The 21178-nt window shown below is 41.8% G+C and overlaps 1 protein-coding gene across 1 annotated transcript in view; it reads right to left on the reverse strand.

The window, feature by feature from the left end:
* The window catches only part of PRKCQ (protein kinase C theta), a 199710-nt gene that overhangs the window by 107234 nt on the left and 71298 nt on the right, over window positions 1–21178 (reverse strand). The window contains exons 4-7 of the mRNA XM_058431256.1: window positions 20762–20822; window positions 5063–5225; window positions 3880–3911; window positions 3697–3782 (exon numbers count right to left, since the gene is read on the reverse strand). Coding sequence (XP_058287239.1) covers window positions 3697–3782; window positions 3880–3911; window positions 5063–5225; window positions 20762–20822 — 342 coding nt within the window. The remainder of the gene's footprint in view (window positions 1–3696; window positions 3783–3879; window positions 3912–5062; window positions 5226–20761; window positions 20823–21178) is intronic.

Consider the following 21178-nt stretch of genomic DNA (forward strand, 5'->3'; position numbering starts at 1 on the left):
TGTTGAAATGATATTTGAACAGATTGGATTAAATAAAATGTATTATTAAAATTAATTTCACCGATTGCTTTTTCCTTTATTTAATGTGGGCTACTTGGAAATGTCAAATCACACACACGTAGCCCTCATTCTATTTATTTCTATCGGACCATACTGCTCCAGGGGTAGAGGAACAAAAGAATCCCAAAGATGATGTCCCCTTGAGTGAACAAGAAATCAAAATAGCCTGGGAGAAGATAATATCACAGACGTTTATTTATGTAGCTGACAGTTTCTCAAGACTTCGTACCAGGGACTTTGTTAGTCACGGAGGTTAACAGTGATTCAGAGATTTGCATTTTTTTCTAGAAAAGCTGAAGGCATCAAGTAAAGGAAGAAGTCTGGGAGGTGAAAATTTGATTTTAGCAAGCAAAAACATGGTCTGAGAGATTGTGATCTTAATTTTAGTACCAGCTCTGCCACTTACAGGTGATCACACATGAACAAACTACTTTAACCTCTTTGAGTCTTAGCAGAATCACCAGTTAGCACAAGTTTATCCCCTTCTGGTTCTAAATGTGAGAAGAAATTCTACTCTGGAAAAACCCAGCCACTTTGCCTTCTCTGAACCTGCCCCTTTGTTGGAGAAAATCACAGTCCTGTGCAGGCTGACTCTGTCAAATGCAAATGGACTTTTAGCTCTGCTCCAGTCTGACTGCTTTTCACGAGTCACTTTGCTTTCTCTAAGATAATTATCTCATAGATCTTCCTTTTTCCTCGAAGGCACTTGTTGCTTTCTCTTTTCCTTCCTCCAGCCGTCAAACTCCACGGAGGACACATGCAGTCTAAGGGTAGTGCCTTTGTGTGCCCACAACCAAAGCTGCACACCTATCCCCATCAGCAACTGTCTTGCCCTACTCCCTTCCGGTTAAACTATGGAAGCGCCAGGGACCAGTCTCCACCAGAGCTCGGGCCCTCTTTGCTTCCTGCCAACAGACTTGACTGTTTTGTTTATCTGTCTCTCCAGCTTTATCCATCTCTCCCTGGCCACAGGAGCACTTTCCATCCTTGGGGTCTCATTTCCCAGCCACGTTCTCTGTCCATGATCTCCTTCACGGTTCACCTTCTTCATAATATTAACTCACAGGTTGTTTTCATGTCATCACCTCAGTCACCCTTCAGGCAGGTCGATCAGACTAATGCCTCCAAGATGCCCCTGACATTTCTCTGATTAAAGCCTGTGAAGATCTGCACATGGGCCGCAGTTTCAACACCTCAACTGCACAGAACACAACCCACCTCTTCTCCTTCTGGTTTCTGTAACTTCATAGACTCTGGGTGTAGGAGCCGTGCTCTCTGAGCCCAGGTTCTCAATGTCTATTCTTTATCTTCTCCCTAACATCTCATTTTAGATTCCTTTGTAGTCAGTCCTGAACCTTCTCTATTCCCTCACTAGGCAATCTCTTCAGCAACTTTAAAATCTACCTATATGATGGTCACTGTCAAATTTATAGGGTTGGGCCCTTGTCCCAGAGGAATTCCAAGCTCATGTGAAATTGTCTATTTGATGCTTCAACTTGGATGTCCACGTCTCCAACTCAACGTGTCCAAACTGGAAAAATTCATCTCTCCTTCCAGTCTTCTTCACTCCGTCATGGCTCTGTTATCTACCACACTTCTCAGCCTCGGGCAGAAGCCAGAACCTGGGGCATCATCCTCATATCCACCTCTTTCATCTAATCTTTTGGCAAATCCAGTCATTTCTAACGTCAAAATCACCTGAGAACCTGCCCCCTTTGCTCCATCTCTGCTGATGTCTCACTGGTATAAACCACCAACCTCCCCGCCTGGGGGATTCCTTCCGTCTCCTCTGGTTTTACTTACACATGTCAACGCACTATTTCTACTACAGCATCCCAAAGTGGGCTTTCTACTACAAGTTGCACAAAATACAATCATTTTTCCAGGCTCCAAAGAAACCCTGCATGACCCAGGCCTTGGTGCATTCCCCAGTGTGGGCTTCCAGTCTCCACAGCCCTTGGAGCTCTCACCACACCGGTCCCATTTCAGTTCCTGGAACACGTTGGACTCTCCCTCAGCAGGGTCTTCCAGCCTGTAAGGAGCTTCCTTCCTCCTGCTCTTCCCGTAACCAGCTCTGTCACTCTTCAGCTGTCAGTTTCAGCGTTCCCTCTGTTGGGGAGATTCCCGGACCACAGAGTCTCAGTAGGCCACCTGCTTACTCTCCATGCTCGCACCTTGTTCACTATCTTTGTAGCACTTAATATAAATCGAAGCCATACAGAGCTGTTTGTTTATTATCTGTTTCTCCAACTTTGCAGGACCACGTCTGTTTTGTGTTATGCTGTCATTGGAAGAACGCAGTATCTTCCATGAATCAGATACCCAGTGAGGATGTGTGGAATGAAGAAGGAAAGGGTGGGAGAAGGAAGTCAAAAGATTTCATAATGACTTACAGAGTGGAGTAATAGACATTGGAGAACACAGGTGGCAGGATGGGAGGGAGGGAGGATTGAAAATTACCTGTTGGGTGTAATATTCACTCTTCGGATGGTGGGTTCACTAGAAGCCCAGACTTCCCCACTAGGTAACTTAGGCATAGAAGAAATCTGCACTTGTAGGCCGGGTGTGGTGGCTCATGCCTATAATCCTAGCACTTTGGAAGGCCGAGACAGGTGAATCACCTGAGGTCAGGAGTTCGAGAACAGCCTGGCCAACATGGCGAAACCCCATCTCTACTAAAAATATAATAATTAGCCAGGCATGGTGGCGTATGCCTGTAATCCCAGCTACTTAGGAGGCTGAGGCAGGGGAATCTCTTGATCCTGGAAGGCGGAGGTTGCAGTGAATCAAGATCACACCACTGCACTCCAGCCTAGGTGACAGAGTAAGATTCCATCTCCAAAAAAAAAAAAAAAATTGAAAAAAAATAAATCTGCACTTGTACCTCCTAAATACATATAAATTTTAAAAAATTTAAAATTCATAATGATAGGCTGCCCACGTGCTAGCCCAGTTCCCCCCTCCATTAGGTAAAATATAATTTGTCTTCAGATTGTACCTCAAAGTTTATTCTAAAAGAAATATTTGCTTCTCAACATAAAATTATGCCTCTGTTATTATCTGTAAACTTGTAAATGCCATGTTGCTGTATCTTATCATCATTTGCCTTTATTCACTCTTTTACTGTCACTTCTAGCTACAAGGATTGTTCTCATATAATTAAACTATGCTTTCTGGCCACTTTCTATGCCATTTTTCTGGAAAAGTAGAGCAATGAAAATTCTTCCTGTATATAATTTGTGTATATTTAGGAGGTACAAGTGCAGATTTCTTTTTTTTTTTTCTTTTCTTTTTGAGACGGAGTCTCACTCTGTTGCCCAGACTGGAGTGCAGTGGCATGGTCCTGGTTCACTGCGACCTCTGCCTCTCGAATTCAAGAGATTCTCCTGCCTCAACCTCCTGAGTAGCTGGGATTACAGGCATATGCCACCAGGCCTGGCTAATTTCTAATTCATCCTCTGGTTTGGGTAATTTGGTAAGAATCATTATTGAAGAGGAAAGAGTTTTGGGGAGATGGATGTTCACTGATAAATGGAAGGATTCAAGTTCTGGCATTATTCTGAAGAATTCGTGGGCTGTAACATTTAACGTTCTGATAAAAATCACTGCACGTCAAAGAGGAGTGTAAATACTCACCATGGTTTCTCGACTATTGATAGCTGATCCTGTGCACTTTGCTATAACTTTATCAATACACTTCTTGTGAATTGCTGCATTGCATTCTGAAAAGAAAAAAAATTGCAGCTTAAGATTTTCATAGCCTAAGGAATAACTAAATAAAAAGAATGATGGTAATACAACCGAAACCCTCTTACTTACGTCGGCACTGGTAGCCCTGTTTGTTCAGGCCCCTGTAATAAAGCACACACTGATTTATTTCAACGTTGGCATCAACATCAGCACCAACAGCATTTAAGAGGTGAATGAGATCTCATAACCCCCTAAGATCACAGAGCAGTTTCTGATCAGCAGCCCTGTTGTATCATTTGCCAAGAGTGTTAACAGAGTGTTTTTCATTTGAAGCTGCCTTTTAAAAAGTTTGATAATTAAATAAATGAGAACTGGCTGATTTCTTTTTCATCATTGTATTTTCCAAACAAACATATAGAGATTAAAACGCATGAATGAAAATGCATGCATCACAGACTCTCTGTAGCACATTTCCCTGTGCTAGATTTAAAAATTCATGGCCTCGCTGAGCTCACTACAGACGAACAAAGACATCTGTAACATTTTATTTCCTCTTTCTGAGCATCTGAGAATATTTGCAACCAACAAAGTCTCACATGCAGGACCGATTCCTGAGTGACATCCATGATTAGAGAGAAAGGAGGTTTTGTGATTAGACGAAAGCAGGTTGATGAAAACCCGCCAAGTCGATCTGGCATGTGGATACCCTGGTTACACGGGAGCTGTGCTTTAACAGTTTCTGCAGCAGCCTAAAGGGAAGAGTATCCCTTAATAGGCTAGGATGCTGAGAGCCAGAAACAGGAGTCATTTCAAGTCTCCACTCTGTCATAGCCTTTGCTATGTGGTTACTGAGGTTTAAACTGATCTGTTTGATGGCTGTTAAGACACCCAAGAGCCTCATAAACATTTAAACCATTAGCTACAATGGCAAAGTGCTGCCTGTTGCAAAAAGTAGCACCAGCAGGGTTGGGCCATTAGGTGGGGGAAATTTTGACTATAAAACTGGAAAACTGCTTGTAATAAAGACACCTTTCACTTCTGTTCCTTCCCACTTACCCCCAATAGCCCCCAAATTGAGGCAGAAACTAAAATCCCATGGGCATTTTTCCTGACTAGACCTGGCTTCCTCATGCACCTCTTTTATTGGATCACACCATTTGAACCTTCTCAGTTCAGGCAAGGTCCCTGACAATGCTGAGGTAGCACTTACTCCAGCACACCCCCCATGGTGGAGCATGCCAGCCTAGAGGATTAAGAAGATGCAACAAAATGCATAACCCGAAGCTTGGAGGGAGATGCCAAGTTACTGTACCAGACAAACTCGTGGCAGACAGAGCAAAATGTGGGCTGTGGGAAGAAGGTGGCGGTGAACTCGTGGCACTTGACGTGGTGGACCTTTGCCTGCTTGATGGCACCCCGGCGCTGATGCAAAGCAAAGAAGCCTTCCGTCTCAAATTCACTCATGTCCTTTGTGTCTACAGGAAGAGAAAGGGGAAGAAAGTGAAGTTCTGCAACAGGGCGACTCCTATTCCAAGCTGGGTCAGGAAGGGAGGGAGATGGGCAAGGGATGGAGGAGGACCAGCACTGAGTACCTGCTGTAACATTCCAGGTACTCATTATGGTGTGTACCACACTAAGCATCTTTCCTCAAATTCTACAACACAGATTCATCATAGGGCATACTGTTAGAGGGTGAAAACAGTGTTGGATTCCTGGCTCAATCCTTCGCTCCTCTTTGGCTGGGCTGAGCGATATATCCTCTTCAAGTTTCGAAACCAGAGATTAGAACTTTGAAGGTATCTATCAACCTGTCTTTGTCACTGTCAATGATGACTCAGTCAGAAAAGGCAGGAAGTGGCAAAGGCTTTCCTGTCTGTAATTCTAGAGAATCACATGGTTACTGACAGCATCTTGGGAACAGCATTTCAGAGGTGCCAGGATGCTTTACAGCAGGTTGTTGGAGACATGCTGGAGTAGACTGGGGGGAGGAAAGGAACCTTGTGTGAGGGGAAAGGAACTTTGGGACATTGTGTCCTGGTTCCTGATGTCCACAGTGATCAGACAAACCAGCTATCAATCATATTTACCAATGTGAAAAAGGCCAGAAAATTAATAGCTCACTGCATTTTTTTTAGTGTCTAGGTAATCCTGTGCATTACCTAGTCATCAGCATCACACCATCAGATTCAATCTACTCATTTTACCCTGGGCTCATGAATATTGGTGAAAGTGCTTTGGATAGTCACTGTTTACAGTGGCCTATACCTGGATGACATCTTTCCAAAGGGTTGAAAAACTAAGATAGTCAAATTATGAGAATGCTCATGATGCCCTCGCTGAAGCCCAGGTCCTCATGAAACACCAAATTGTAAGGCAGTCATGGTTAAACAGCACAGTGGACACACCAGCAGGTGAGAGAGAATAACACAGGGAACAGTAAAGAAATAAAAATAACCACTGCTGTAACAAAAATGATACACAAATAAAAATGTGAATAAATACATAAGGATAATGAATTTAAATCCTAGAGTTATAATTTTGTAATAGCTTGAAGACTCTTGGATTACTTCTTCTATTTTGTTACCAATACAGAACATTGAGGTTTAGTTTAAATAGCAGGTTCATCATATTTCACAATGAGTTAATAATATTCAAACTAAATTTCTTCTATTCTGGCCAAGCAGTGGCAGTAGCCTGACAATGTGTTTGGGGCAAATTATCTTCCAAGGTACCTTATTGTCCAATCCCTAACAGTGGCTAGACTAGAAACACTCTAGGTAGACAAAGGAGAAGCTGTGTGGGTAGAAATCTCTCCCAGGAATCCAGTCACATCCCAGGACACATTGTAGGACTCAAGTCTTTTCTGTAGTGTCCACAGATCTGTTTTATGGCAACCCCAACTTCCAGAGAAAAAGCATTTCCAGTAACCCTCTAACAGTTCCACAGATGGGACATAATACTTTGCCTAATACTTTAAGAGTAGGTGATTTTGGTCTTTTTACCTGGAATTAGGCTGGAAATAATAGATTTGGCCTGGTAAATGAGGGGTTAAATTAAGGATCACTGAGTTAATCACCTTCTTCCACAAGTTCTGGTCTAAATGTCCAAATCTATTTACAACTTGTAGGTAATTTGTTTATAACATGTGACTTGTTTCTATTTCGGTCCAGATGCAATAAAATAAAATCAAAATAAGTATAAATATACTTTTAAATGCAGGGAATGAAAGTGAATTATTCTGGAGATGCTCTACAGGTTTTTACTGTAAAAATCATATATATTAAACATATTTTATACATATATCTATACATATATGTTTATATACATATGTCTACATATAGTTTATATTTTTATAAACTATAAATATATAGTTATATATAATTTATATGTTAGACTATAGTACTATAATTTTTTAAAATATCAGGAATTTCTAGAAATGAATTTATACCCTGTTATTTTCTGTGATTTTCTTTATCCTCTATTTCAATCATTATAAAACAGTAAATGTAAAAACATAGAATTCTTTAATTCTTTTTGTATTGACTATATTTATTTCTCTATTTACTGGTTTGAATGAGCTCATTGGTTTTTGCAATTTTTTTTCTTTTATACTAATGGATTCTAATCTATTTATGTGGTCTAACCTATCACTTGTTTGTAGTCAATCAAATTACAAGTTTCCTGAGCAGCTGTGAGTAAACTGCCTTGCTGAGTGTGCTGAAGAAACATATTATTCCTCACCCTTGCATGGCTAACAGTCAAGTCAGGAAGACGTGGCACAGGCACGGAACAGCCAACTTTAAGAGGCAATATGTGATGGTGTGGAATAGGCTCCGAGATACGTGTACCCATATTTTTTAGGAGGTAGGAAAAGAAATGGCAAAAGAGACCAAGAAGAGGCAGCTGAAAAATTAAGAGGAAAACTTGGACAATATCACATCAGGCAAGCTGAAAGGAAATAAAGTTTTCAGCATTGTATGATAGAGAGATATCAAGGAAATTGAAGGGTTAGAAGCAGGAACCGCTTTTGAGAACTCATAATCTTGGAGACCCAGAGTCTTAGGGTCTAAGAATAGAAGTAGAAGGGAAGAAAAAGAAACTGATAAATATAAACTACTTTTTAAAGGAATGTGTTAGGGAAAGAAAAAAAAAAACTCATGGAGGTAAAAAGGTGGAAAAAAAAAAAAGAAGAGATGGTGTTCAAGATTGGGGAAGATGGATAATGCAGTATGTCTTGGGAATGAGGAAGAAACTGCAGAGAGAAGGAAGAGCTGAGGATGTCAGAGGTAAAGTTTATTGATACAGCAGGACTGCTGGGATGAGAGGTGTGCAACCAAGAAAGGGAGCAGCTGTCTCGAGGCAGAGGAGCAGGAGAAGGCAGGAGGAAGCAACTGCATCCTAAAGTGCAGAGACAAACAGAAGACAGGGTCTCGGCTGGGCATGGTGGCTCATACCTGTAATCCCAGCGCTTTGGGAGGCTGAGGCAGGCGGATCACCTGAGGTCGGGAGTTCAAGACCAGCCTGACCAACATGGTGAAACCCCGTCTCTACTAAAAAAAAAATAGAAAATTAGCTAGGCATGGTGGCACATGCTTGTAATCCCAGATACTCAGGAGGCTGAGGCAGGAGAATCACTTGAACTTGGGAGGTGGAGGTTGCGGGGAGCCAACATAGCGCCATTGCACTCCAACCTGGGTGACAAGAGCAAAACTCTGTCTCAAGAAAAAAATAAAAATAAAAATAAAAAAAATTAAAAAAAAGAAGATGGGGTCTCTACCAATTATATTGGAGGCAAGGTCAACCTCCCAGAATCACAGAAGATTGAGGCATCCCCAGAAACCAAGGAGGATGGGAATGGTAGGAATAGCCATTGTGTGGGAATCAAAAGGAAATGAAGGAGATTTCTAAGTGCCAAGGTGAGTCCAGCTGAACAGTTCGACAGGCATTCATTGTGTACTTCCTGCATGTCTCACCCGAAACCTGGCACCAAAGTTAAAGGAATTAATGAGATGTGTTTTGACGGTGGCTGCCCTGCAAGGAGTTAAGAGTCCGGAGGGAAAGAAAATTGATGTGTCAGAACAGAGGTATTCACAGGATGCTATCGGACCATGGAAATGAGGAAACTATACCAGCTAAGGCAGGTGGAGGTAGGTAAAGGAGAGAAAGAGGGAAGTTGGAAAAGAAAGGTCCTGGCAGAAATGTTTCTTTGCTGAATTCTGAAGGACAGATAACTCCTACTAATGTGTGGGAGAAGGTATGGTGGGGAAAAGCCAGAGGTGCTCTCTCTGGGTGGAAGGGAATGAGCAAAGCTACAGAGCTAAGGTTCCTCAGGGTGTGGGTGGGGGTCCAGCACTAGCTGGGCATTGCCAGAGTGCAGAGGGTGAAGCAGAAACTATCAGCAGTCACTTCCAGAAGATGTGTAGGCGTCAGATCAGTTTGAACACTTTCCTGCAGACAATTTGCAGATGCTGGAACACTGCAGCAGGGGCAGAGGCTTGATATGGTCAGATTGGAGCTTGGCATCATTACTTCTAGGACCACCATAGGAGAATGGATGGGATATGGCAGGAGGTAGTAAGGATGTAATTAGACAATGAAATGGAAAAAATATTGACTAGACAACCTGAACACAAATGATTGACTGATGCATTCATATGGAAGTTGAAAGAAAAGGAGGCTATAAAAATTACTTCCAGGTTTTGTGGAGTGAGTTATTATACAATTAAGTACGATAGTAAGTTACAAAAGAAATAGGTTACTTGTGAATGTGGTAAATGTAATTTTGGATACTTAGTTTAATTTGACCCTTTAAAATGTGTAAGTACAGGAAATCTGGTTGGAAGGGTCTGCTAAGAAGCCAAACATAGAGTCTGAACCATAGGAATGTCATCTAATACCATCTCTTTGTAACACACTTAGCTGTATGACTTTTTCAAGCAAAGCCGGGGAGAATGAGAGGGGAGAATGCAAGGTTTGGAGATCAGACTATCCATGGCAAAGAGGGAACTAATGAGAGCAGAGTGCTGACAAAGACTTACCATGTGAGCCAGGCTACGTAGAGTTAATGGCAGAAAGTGGGCTAATAAATGGGGTAAAAGAGAAACTGGACTAAAGGCTAGTACTTATTGTCTGAGAATAAGGGCATTATTGACAGGGGGAGGAAGATGAGCTCTGGAAAAGCAAGTTCTGAGTGTGAGTCCCTGGAGGTGGAGAATTCTGAGTGATGACATGTGGGTTGAAGGTTGGTTACTGAATGGATAGAGAAGCACAGCAAGGTGTGAAATAGAAAGGTGGGGGTGGGGGGGCATGACACAACCATGGGGAATTCTGAAGTTACAAGAGTAATAACAGGAGAACAGAGGAAGAAGAGAAAAAATGATTCCCGCTCAAAAACCCAAAACCAGCGGATTTCAAAGAGAAAGAACAAAGTAGTCTGTTATGGAGAGCTGAGCCATTTACTTCCTGGTGATGTAGAGGAGGTGAGGCTTCCATGGAAGAGAAACACGGGAGACATGGTATTATCTCAAGTGTTATCCAAATTTGAATTTCTTATCCCCCAATCATTTTCCTCCTCTTTCCATATCTCCCACTTCTGCGACTCCTACCATTTTCCCAGTCTAGCTATTTTAAGAGATATTCTCAACATTTTTTCCCTTCATTCGACTTACATTTTTAAGGATTATTTATTATTATTATTATTTGGAGACAGGGTCTTGTTCTGTTGCCCAGGCTGGAGTGCAGTGTCACTATCTTGGCTCGCTGTATCTTTGAAGTCACGGGCTCAAGTGATCCTCCTGCCTCAGCCTCCCAATTAGGTGGGACTACAGGCATGTGCCACCATACCCAGGCAATTTTTATTTATTTATTTATTTTTCTTTTTTTTTTTTTATTTATTTTTTTCTTTTTTTTATTTTTTTTTTTATTATACTTTAGGTTTTAGGGTACATGTGCACAATGTGCAGGTTTGTTACATATGTATCCATGTGCCATGTTGATTTCCTGCACCCATTAGCTCGTCATTTAGCATTAGGTATATCTCCTAATGCTGTCCCCGCCCCCCCCAACCCCCACCCCACAACAGTACCCGGAATGTGATGTTCCCCTTCCTGTGTCCATGAGTTCTCATTGTTCAATTCCCACCTATGAGTGAGAACATGCGGTGTTTGGTTTTTTGTCCTTGCGATAGTTTACTGAGAATGATGTTTTCCAGTTTCATCCATGTCCCTACAAAGGACACGAACTCATCATTTTTTATGGCTGCATAGTATTCCATGGTGTATATGTGCCACATTTTCTTAATCCAGTCTATTGTTGTTGGACATTTGGGTTGGTTCCAAGTCTTTGCTATTGTGAATAGTGCCACAATAAACATACGTGTGCATGTGTCTTTATAGCAGCATGATTTATACTCCTTTGGGTATATACCCAGTAATGGGATGGCTGGGTCAAATGGTATTTCTAGTTCTAGATCCCTGAGGAATCGCCACACTGACTTCCACAATGGTTGAACTAGTTTACAGTCCCACCAACAGTGTAAAAGTGTTCCTATTTCTCCACATCCTCTCCAGCACCTGTTGTTTCCTGATTTTTTAATGATGGCCATTCTAACTGGTGTGAGATGGTATCTCACTGTGGTTTTGATTTGCATTTCTCTGATGGCCAGTGATGATGAGCATTTCTTCATGTGTTTTCTGGCTGCATAAATGTCTTCTTTTGAGAAGTGTCTGTTCATGTCCTTTGCCCACTTTTTGATGGGGTTGTTTGTTTTTTTCTTGTAAATTTGTTGGAGTTCATTGTAGATTCTGGATATTAGCCCTTTGTCAGATGAGTAGGTTGCAAAAATTTTCTCCCATTCTGTAGGTTGCCTGTTCACTCTGATGGTAGTTTCTTTTGCTGTGCAGAAGCTCTTTAGTTTAATGAGATCCCATTTGTCAATTTTGGCTTTTGTTGCCATTGCTTTTGGTGTTTTAGACATGAAGTCCTTGCCCACACCTATGGCCTGAATGGTATTGCCTAGGTTTTCTTGTAGGATTTTAATGGTTTTAGGTCTAACATTTAAGTCTTTAATCCATCTTGAATTAATTTTTGTATAAGGTGTAAGGAAGGGAGCCAGTTTCAGCTTTCTACATATGGCTAGCCAGTTTTCCCAGCACCATTTATTAAATAGGGAATCCTTTCCCCATTGCTTGTTTTTGTCAGGTTTGTCAAAGATCAAATAGTTGTAGATATGCGGCATCATTTCTGAGGGCTCTGTTCTGTTCCATTGATCTATATCTCTGTTGTGGTACCAGTACCATGCTGTTTTGGTTACTGTAGCCTTGTAGTATAGTTTGAAGTCAGGTAGCGTGATGCCTCCAGCTTTGTTCTTTTGGCTTAGGATTGACTTGGCAATGCGGGCTCTTTTTTGGTTCCATATGAACTTTAAAGTAGTTTTTTCCAATTCTGTGAAGAAAGTCATTGGTAGCTTGATGGGGATGGCATTGAATCTATAAATTACTTTGGGCAGTATGGCCATTTTCACGATATTGATTCTTCCAACCCATGAGCACGGAATGTTCTTCCATTTGTTTGTATCCTCTTTGATTTCATTGAGCAGTGGTTTGTAGTTCTCCTTGAAGAGGTCCTTCACATCCCTTGTAAGTTGGATTCCTAGGTATTTTATTCTCTTTGAAGCAATTGTGAATGGGAGTTCACTCATGATTTGGCTCTCTGTTTGTCTGTGATTGGTGTACACGAATGCTTGTGATTTTTGTACATTGATTTTGTATCCTGAGACTTTGCTGAAGTTGCTAATCAGCTTAAGGAGATTTTGGGCTGAGACAATGGGATTTTCTAGATATACAATCATGTCATCTGCAAACAGGGACAGTTTGACTTCCTCTTTTCCTAATTGAATACCCTTTATTTCCTTCTCCTGCCTGATTGCTCTGGCCAGAACTTCCAGCACTATGTTGAATAGGAGTGGTGAGAGAGGGCATCCCTGTCTTGTGCCAGTTTTCAGAGGGAATGCTTCCAGTTTTTGCCCATTCAGTATGATAATGGCTGTGGGTTTGTCGTATATAGCTCTTATTATTTTGAGATACGTCCCATCAATACCTAATTTATTGAGAGTTTTTAGCATGAAGGGTTGTTGAATTTTGTCAAAAGCCTTTTCTGCATCTATTGAGATAATCATGTGGTTTTTGTCTTTGGTTCTGTTTATATGCTGGATTACATTTATTGATTTGCGTATGTTGAACCAGCCTTGCATCCCAGGGATGAAGCCCACTTGATCATGGTGGATAAGCTTTTTGATGTGCTGCTGGATTCGGTTTGCCAGTATTTTATTGAGGATTTTTGCATCAATGTTCATCAAGGATATTGGTCTAAAATTCTCTTTTTTGGTTGTGTCTCTGCCTGGCTTTGGTATCAGGATGATGCTGGCTTCATAAAATGTGTTAGGGAGGATTCCCTCTTTTTCTATCGATTGGAATAGTTTCAGAAGGAATGGTACCAGTTCCTCCTTGTACCTCTGGTAGAATTCAGCTGTGAATCCATCCGGTCCTGGACTCTTTTTGGTTGGTAAGCTATTGATTATTGCCACAATTTCAGAACCTGTTATTGGTCTATTCAGAGATTCGACTTCTTCCTGATTTAGTCTTGGGAGGGTGTATGTGTCGAGGAATTTATCCATTTCTTCTAGATTTTCTAGTTTATTTGCATAGAGGTGTTTGTAGTATTCTCTGATGGTAGTTTGTATTTCTGTGGGATCCGTGGTGATATCCCCCTTTTCATTTTTTATTGCATCTATTTGATTCTTCTCTCTTTTCTTCTTTATTAGTCTTGCTAGCGGTCCATCAATTTTGTTGATCTTCTCAAAAAACCAGCTGCTGGATTCATTAATTTTTTGAAGGGTTTTTTGTGTCTCTATTTCCTTCAGTTCTGCTCTGATTTTAGTTATTTCTAGCCTTCTGCTAGCTTTTGAATGTGTTTGCTCTTGCTTTTCTAGTTCTTTTAATTGTGATGTTAGGGTGTCAATTTTGGATCTTTCCTGTTTTGTCTTGTGGGCATTTAGTGCTATAAATTTCCCTCTACACACTGCTTTGAATGTGTCCCAGAGATTCTGGTAGGTTGTGTCTTTGTTCTCGTTGGTTTCAAAGAACATCTTTATTTCTGCCTTCATTTCATTATGTACCCAATAGTCATTCAGGAGCAGGTTGTTCAGTTTCCATCTAGTTGAGCGGTTTTGAGTGAGTTTCTTAATCCTGAGTTCTAGTTTGATTGCACTGTGGTCTGAGAGACAGTTTGTCATAATTTCTGTTCTTTTACATTTGCTGAGGAGAGCTTTACTTCCAACTATGTGGTCAATTTTGGAATAGGTGTGGTGTGGTGCTGAAAAAAATGTATATTCTGTTGATTTGGGGTGGAGAGTTCTGTAGATGTCTATTAGGTCCACTTTGTTTAGAGCTGAGTTCAATTCCTGGATATCCTTGTTAACTTTCTGTCTAGATGATCTGTCTAATGTTGACAGTGGGGTGTTAAAATCTCCCATTATTATTGTGTGGGAGTTTAAGTCCCTTTGTAGGTCACTGAGGACTTGCTTTATGAATCTGGGTGCTCCTGTGTTGGGTGCATATATATTTAGGATAGTTAGCTCTTCTTGTTGAATTGATCCCTTTACCATTATGTAAGGCCTTCTTTGTCTCTTTTGATCTTTGTTGGTTTAAAGTCTATTTTGTCAGAGACTAGGATTGCAACCCCTGCCTTTTTTTGTTTTCCATTTGCTTGATAGATCTTCCTCCATCCCTTTATTTTGAGTCTATGTGTGTCTCTGCACGTGAGATGGGTTTCCTGAATACAGCACACTGATGGGTCCTGACTCCTTATCCAGTTTGCCAGTCTGTGTCTTTTAATTGGAGCATTTAGCCCATTTACATTTAACGTTAATATTGTTATGTGTGAATCTGATCCTGTCATTATGATGTTAGTTGGTTATTTTGCTCATTAGTTGATGCAGTTTCTTCCTAGCCTCGATGGTCTTTACAATTTGGCATGTTTTTGCAGTGGCTGGTACCAGTTGTTCCTTTCCATGTTTAGTGCTTCCTTCAGGAGCTCTTTTAGGGCAGGCCTGGTGGTGACAAAATCACTCAGCGTTTGCTTGTCTGTAAAGTATTTTATTTCTCCTTCACTTATGAAGCTTAGTTTGGCTGGATAGGAAATTCTGGGTTGAAAATTCTTTTCTTTAAGAATGTTGAATATCGGCCCCCACTCTCTTCTGGCTTGTAGAGTTTCTGCCGAGAGATCAGCTGTTAGCCTGATGGGCTTCCCTTTGTGGGTAACCCGACCTTTCTCTCTGGCTGCCCTTAACATTTTTTCCTTCATTTCAACTTTGGTGAATCTGACAATTATGTGTCTTGGAGTTGCTCTTCTCGAGGAGTATCTTTGTGGCGTTCTCTGTATTTCCTGAATCTGAATGTTGGCCTGCCTTGCTAGATTGGGGAAGTTCTCCTGGATAATATCCTGCAGAGTGTTTTCCAACTTGGTTCCATTCTCCCCGTCATTTTCAGGTACACCAATCAGACGTAGGTTTGGTCGTTTCACGTAGTCCCAAATTTCTTGGAGGCTTTGTTCATTTCTTTTTATTCTTTTTTCTCTAGACTTCCCTTCTCGCTTCATTTCATTCATTTCATCTTCCATCTGCGATACCCTTTCTTCCAGTTGATTGCATCTGCTACTGAGGCTTCTGCAGTCTTCACGTAGTTCTCGAAACTTGGCTTTCAGCTCCTCCATCTCCTTTAAGCCCTTCTCTCCATTGGTTATTCTAGTTATCCATTCTTCTAATTTTTTTTCAAAGTTTTTAACTTCTTTGCTATTGTTTTGAATTTCCTCCCGTAGCTCAGAGTAGTTTGATTGTCTGAAGCCTTCTTCTCTCAACTCATCAAAGTCATCCTCCATCCAGCTTTGTTCCATTGCTGGTGAGGAACTGTGTTCCTTTGGAGGAGGAGAGGTGCTCTGCTTTTTAGAGTTTCCAGTTTTTCTGCTCTGTTTTTTCCCCATCTTTGTGGTTTTATCTACTTTTGGGCTTTGATGATGGTGATGTACAGATGGGTTTTCGGTGTGGATGTCCTTTCTGTTTGTTAGTTTTCCTTCTACCAGACAGGACCCTCAGCTGCAGGTCTGTTGGAGTTTACTAGAGGTCCACTCCAGACCCTGTTTGGCTGGGTGTCAGCAGCGGTGGCTGCAGAACAGCGGATTTTCGTGAGACCACCAATTCCGCTGTCTGATAGTTCCTCTGGAAGTTTTGTCTCAGAGGAGTACCTGGCCCAGTGAGGTGTCAGTCTGTCCCTACTGGGGGGGTGCCTCCCAGTTAGGCTGCTCAGGGGTGAGGGACCCACTTTAGGAGGCAGTCTGTCTGTTCTCAGATCTCCAGCTGCGTGCTGGGAGAACCACTACTCTCTTCAAAGCTGTCAGTCAGACAGGGACGTTTAAGTCTCTGGAGATTCCTGCTGACTTTTTGTTTGTCTGTGCCCTGCCCCCAGAGGTGGAGCCTATAGAGGCAGGCAGGCCTCCTTGAGCTGTGGTGGGCTCCACCCAGTTCGAGCTTCCTGGCTGCTTTGTTTACCTAAGCAAGCCTGGGTAATGGCGGGCGCCCCTCCCCCAGCCTCGCTGCCGCCTTGCAGCTTGATCTCAGACTGCTGTGCTAGCAATCAGCGAGACTCCGTGGGCATAGGACCCTCCGAGCCAGGTGCGGGATACAATCTCCTAGTGTGCCGTTTTCCAGGCCCGTTGGGAAAGCGCAGTATGAGGGTGGGACTGACCCGATTTTCCAGGTGCCGTCTGTTACCCCTTTCTTTGACTAGGAAAGGGAACTCCCTGACCCCTTGCGCTTCCCGAGTGAGGCAATGCCTCGCCCTGCTTCGGCTCGCGCACAGTGCGCTTCACCGACTGTCCTGCACCCACTGTTTGGCACTCCCTAGTGAGATGAAACCGGTACCTCAAGCAGAAATGCAGAAATCACCAGTCTTCTGTGTCGCTTGGGCTGGGAGCTGGAGACCGGAGCTGTTCCTATTCGGCCATCTTGGCTCCCCCCGGGAATTCCCCAGGCAATTTTTAAATTTTCTTGTAGAGGTGGGGTCACTCTACATTGCCCAGGCTGGTCTCAAACTCCTGGATTCAAGTGATCCTCTTGCCTTGGCCTCCCAAAGTGCTGGGATTATAGGCATTAGCCATTGCTCCCAGCCTAATTTTTAAAGAATTATAAAGCATCTCAACTATATACACTTAACAGGCATTCTGTAGATAATTCATCTACTCTACCATGAAATCTTTCTACAACAGTATTTTCTTTTAGACTGTTCCTTTTATTTTATTCCCTTAGCTACACCCCTAGAACAGATTTTTATCACCTCTCCATAACATAAGTGAAATTTTGTAGACCAATACTGTGTAATTCCTTGAGTAAGAGTAAGTATAGTCTTCCTATTAGTTCAAAGCATGACCCAAGACTATGCACTCCTCTTGCCCTCCAACATCTGTCTCTGACTCTTCATTCTGGTTTCAGCAGGAGCCTGCTGGTCTACCTAGGCTGTTCTCCCCACAGCCCTCACCCATGGCATATTCTTGCTCAAGCCTTCACTTTCTCCTCCTTGCAAGGCCATTCCTCTTTTTGAGAAAACTCAACTCTTGCTAACCTTTAATGCCCACACTGTGGAACTTACTGAAATGAAAGCAACACACACTGGTCTCTTGGTTAATCAGTATTTGTGTGGTTTAGGTTATAATTTTATCTAATTGTCTAATCTGTACCACCTCTTCAATCTGGGTACATGTTCCCTGAGTAGGAGAACACGTTTTGCTTTTCTGAATCCTTCAGAAGATGATTTCTTATACCAATAATGAGCGTTCTTTTAAGAACGCTCTCCTTCTTGTCATCAACAAGGAATTTTCTAGTTAGGTTATTCCATAACTTTGGTTTTTAAAATTAGATTTTTTCTGACATATATAAATTTAGAGATGGAGTGTCAATTTGGATCTAGATATAAAAAGTTTAAAATATTACAAAGATTTATTCTTTTTTTTTTTTTTTTGAGATGGAGTCTCACTCTGTCTCCCAGGCTGGAGTGCAGTGGTGCAATCTCAGCTCACTGCGAGCTCCGCCTCCCGGGTTCACGCCATTCTCCTGCTTCAGCCTCCTGAGTAGCTGAGACTACAGGCGCCCGCCGCCACATCCGGCTAATTTTTTGTATTTTTAGTAGAGACGGGGTTCCACCATGTTAGCCAGGATGGTCTCGGTCTCCTGACCTCGGATCCACCCGCCTCGGCCTTCCAAAGTGCTGGGATTACAGGTGTGAGCCACCGCACCTAGCCAAAGCTTTATTCTTTTTTTTTTTTTTTGAGACGGAGTCTCGCTCTGTCACCCAGGCTGGAGTGCGGTGGCTCAATCTCGGCTCACTGCAAGCTCCGCCTCCCAGGTTCACGCCATTCTCCTGCCTCAGCCTCTCCGAGTAGCTGGGACTACAGGCGCCCGCCACCACGCCTGGCTAATTTTTTGTATTTTTAGTAGAGACGGGGTTTCACCGTGGTCTCGATCTCCTGACCTCGTGATCCGCCCGCCTCGGCCTCCCAAAGTGCTGGGATTACAAGCGTGAGCCACCGCGCCCGGCCTTATTCTTAAAACATTTCTGACCACGGTGAAACCCCGTCTCTACTAAAAATACAAAAAAATTAGCCGGGCGTGGTGGCGGGCGCCTGTAGTCCCAGCTACTCGGAGAGGCTGAGGCAGGAGAATGGCATGAACCCGGGAGGCGGAGCTTGCAGTGAGCTGAGATCGCGCCACTGTGCTCCAGCCTGGGCGACAGAGCGAGACTCCTTCTCAAAAAAAAAAAAAAAATTTCCTAGGCTTATGTCATTATTGTTTATGGAATATCATTGTTTTTGCCCGACTGAATTTGCTCTCTCATTCTAATAAAATATTTAAGTTCCACAGGAATAGGAGGACTATCCATGGAATTGTTTTTCAAAGCAGGGATCTTAAAATCATTTACCAAAAATACTTGCATTCTGATGAAGGACGCTTTTTCTTTCCTTCTCTCTTTCTTTCTTTCTCTTTCTTTTTCTTTCTTTCTCTTTCTTTTTCTTCCTTCCTTCCTTTCTTTTGAAGGACGCTTTTTCTCCTTCCTTCCTTCCCTCCCTCTTCCTTCCTTTTCTTTCTTTCTTTCTTTCTTTCTTTCTTTCTTTCTTTCTTTCTCTTTTTCCCCTTCCCTTCCCCTTCCTTCCTTCCTCTCCCTCTCTTTCTTTCTTTTCTTTTCTTCCTTCCTTCCCTTTCCTTTCCTTTTTCTTTCTTTCTTTCACTCTATCATCCACACTGCAGTGCAGTGGTGAAATCACTGCTCACTGCAACCTCAACAACCTGGGCTTAAGCGATCCTCCCACCTCAGCCTCACAAGTAGCTGGGACTACAGGCACGCACCACCAACTCTGGCTGATTTTTGTATTTTTGGTAGAGAATGGGTTTTGCCATGTTGCCCAGGCTGGTCTGGAACTCCTGAGCTCAAGTGATCTGCCTGCCTCGGCCTCCCGAAGTACTGGGATTACAGGCATGAGCCACCATGCCCAGACAGGACCTTTTCAATTTACATTGGGTCATGCTTTAGACTAATGGGAGGAATGTATTTCTCTTATTCAAGGAATTAAACATCATTGATACTATTATTTAGGTCAGCACTTTCACATTTTATGCAAATCTGGGGTTATTCAGATATCCTGCAATCACTCTGTCTCAGCCAAGTCAAAAATTGTACTATGTGTACTATATATCTACACTTTCCAAGAGGAAAAAGAAATAAAATTTCAGAGTGTATTTTTCCCTTCTCAGTAATTCTTTCTTTCTTTTAAAAATATTATGGAAAATTTCAAATATACATAAAAGTTGAGCAAATACTATAATCAATTTCCATGTGTCAATCATTCAATTTCAGCAATTAGTAATTGATGGCCACTCTCTGTCAATATACCCTGTCCATCCTACATCCCATGCCATTAGATTATTTTGAAGCAAAGCCATAGTATCATATTATCTAAAATATTTCAGCATATATATGTAAAAGATTAGCATGCCTTTAAAGAAACATAACCGCAATATTATTATCACACGTAAAAGATGAATCATCATGCCTCAATATCATCAAATATCTAGTGAGTGTTCACGTTTTCTATGATTATTTCATAATATTGTTTTCTCTGATGTATTTGTTTGAATTTAGACCCTGAGGAATTATATATGGTAAGCCAAAACTCAGAAAGCACCATAAGTGTATAAAGTTAAACTTGCTTCTTTTTGGTAGTAAAATTAATTTAGGAAAAAATGAAGTGAGTTTACCATCGGTAAGTTTACACGTCCATGCTGTGGCTTAGCATTTTATAAGTAGAGGGATTTGATTCACATACACAGCCTTGACAGCCTGTCTCAGCACATTGTACTGGGAAATTTCACTTCTGTGGCCAAAGTCCACATGTAACATGGAACCAAAACCCTTTAGCAATGCGTTTTCTCACCTTTTCTTGTTCCTAAAAGGACTTGAGGTGACTAATTTCAAGTATTAGCGTTTTGTTACTAATTTTATGGAATATATTTATTGACTTCTTATTTTGTATTCTACTGATAATATGGTAGCTTGTTAGAGCACATCATTTAAACATAGACAATGTGTACACACATAACCACATATCAACAGTCCTTTGTATTAAGACTGAATTCCCAAACTAAAATAAAGACAGAGTATAAAGCTTTGGGCATATGGATTCACATCACTTAAAAACAAGTGCTGTAAATGTTTTATATTTCTACATTTTTCCGGCCCAGATAGTGTCTTTTAAAGTCATGCCTGAGCACCTCTGAGAATTTTAAAACAATTTTGTGCTTCTCTTTTCTCCTGATTCTTTTCTACAATAATTGCAAAGGTAAAATAAGCTGCATTTGAGGAGAAGGCCATGCCCTCCTCACCCCCAAACAGGAAACAGAAATGTCACTTGCCACTCATTTCCAGAAAGTATCTTGCATTCATTAGCATTCGGCCTTGAGGTTTCAGCTCTAACTGGTTGAGAGAAGGAGAGAAACATCAGTCAGAATGTGAAACAAGCCCTGAGTTCAATGACATCACTGGCTACTGACGATGGCAGGAGATTTCCAACACAGAATACAATCATTGTTACTCTCCACTGTACTCACACTCATTGTCATCAGACGACTGTAGCAACCGTGACAGTCGCCTTTCTTAAAACATCCCAGCAATTCATTAATTTTATTTGGAGATAACAACTTACATAAGGAAGAAATAAAATCCTAAAACAGATTCTATTTGGTTTTCTTGCCCTGTGATGCTGCTTATCTGAAGAACTGTCACAGGGCAGATCCAGATCTTCATCATGACAAAAGAATCACAGGCACTGG

This window comes from Hylobates moloch, unplaced genomic scaffold (assembly GCF_009828535.3).
Source record: "Hylobates moloch isolate HMO894 unplaced genomic scaffold, HMol_V3 SCAFFOLD_2, whole genome shotgun sequence".
Taxonomy (NCBI): domain Eukaryota; kingdom Metazoa; phylum Chordata; class Mammalia; order Primates; family Hylobatidae; genus Hylobates; species Hylobates moloch.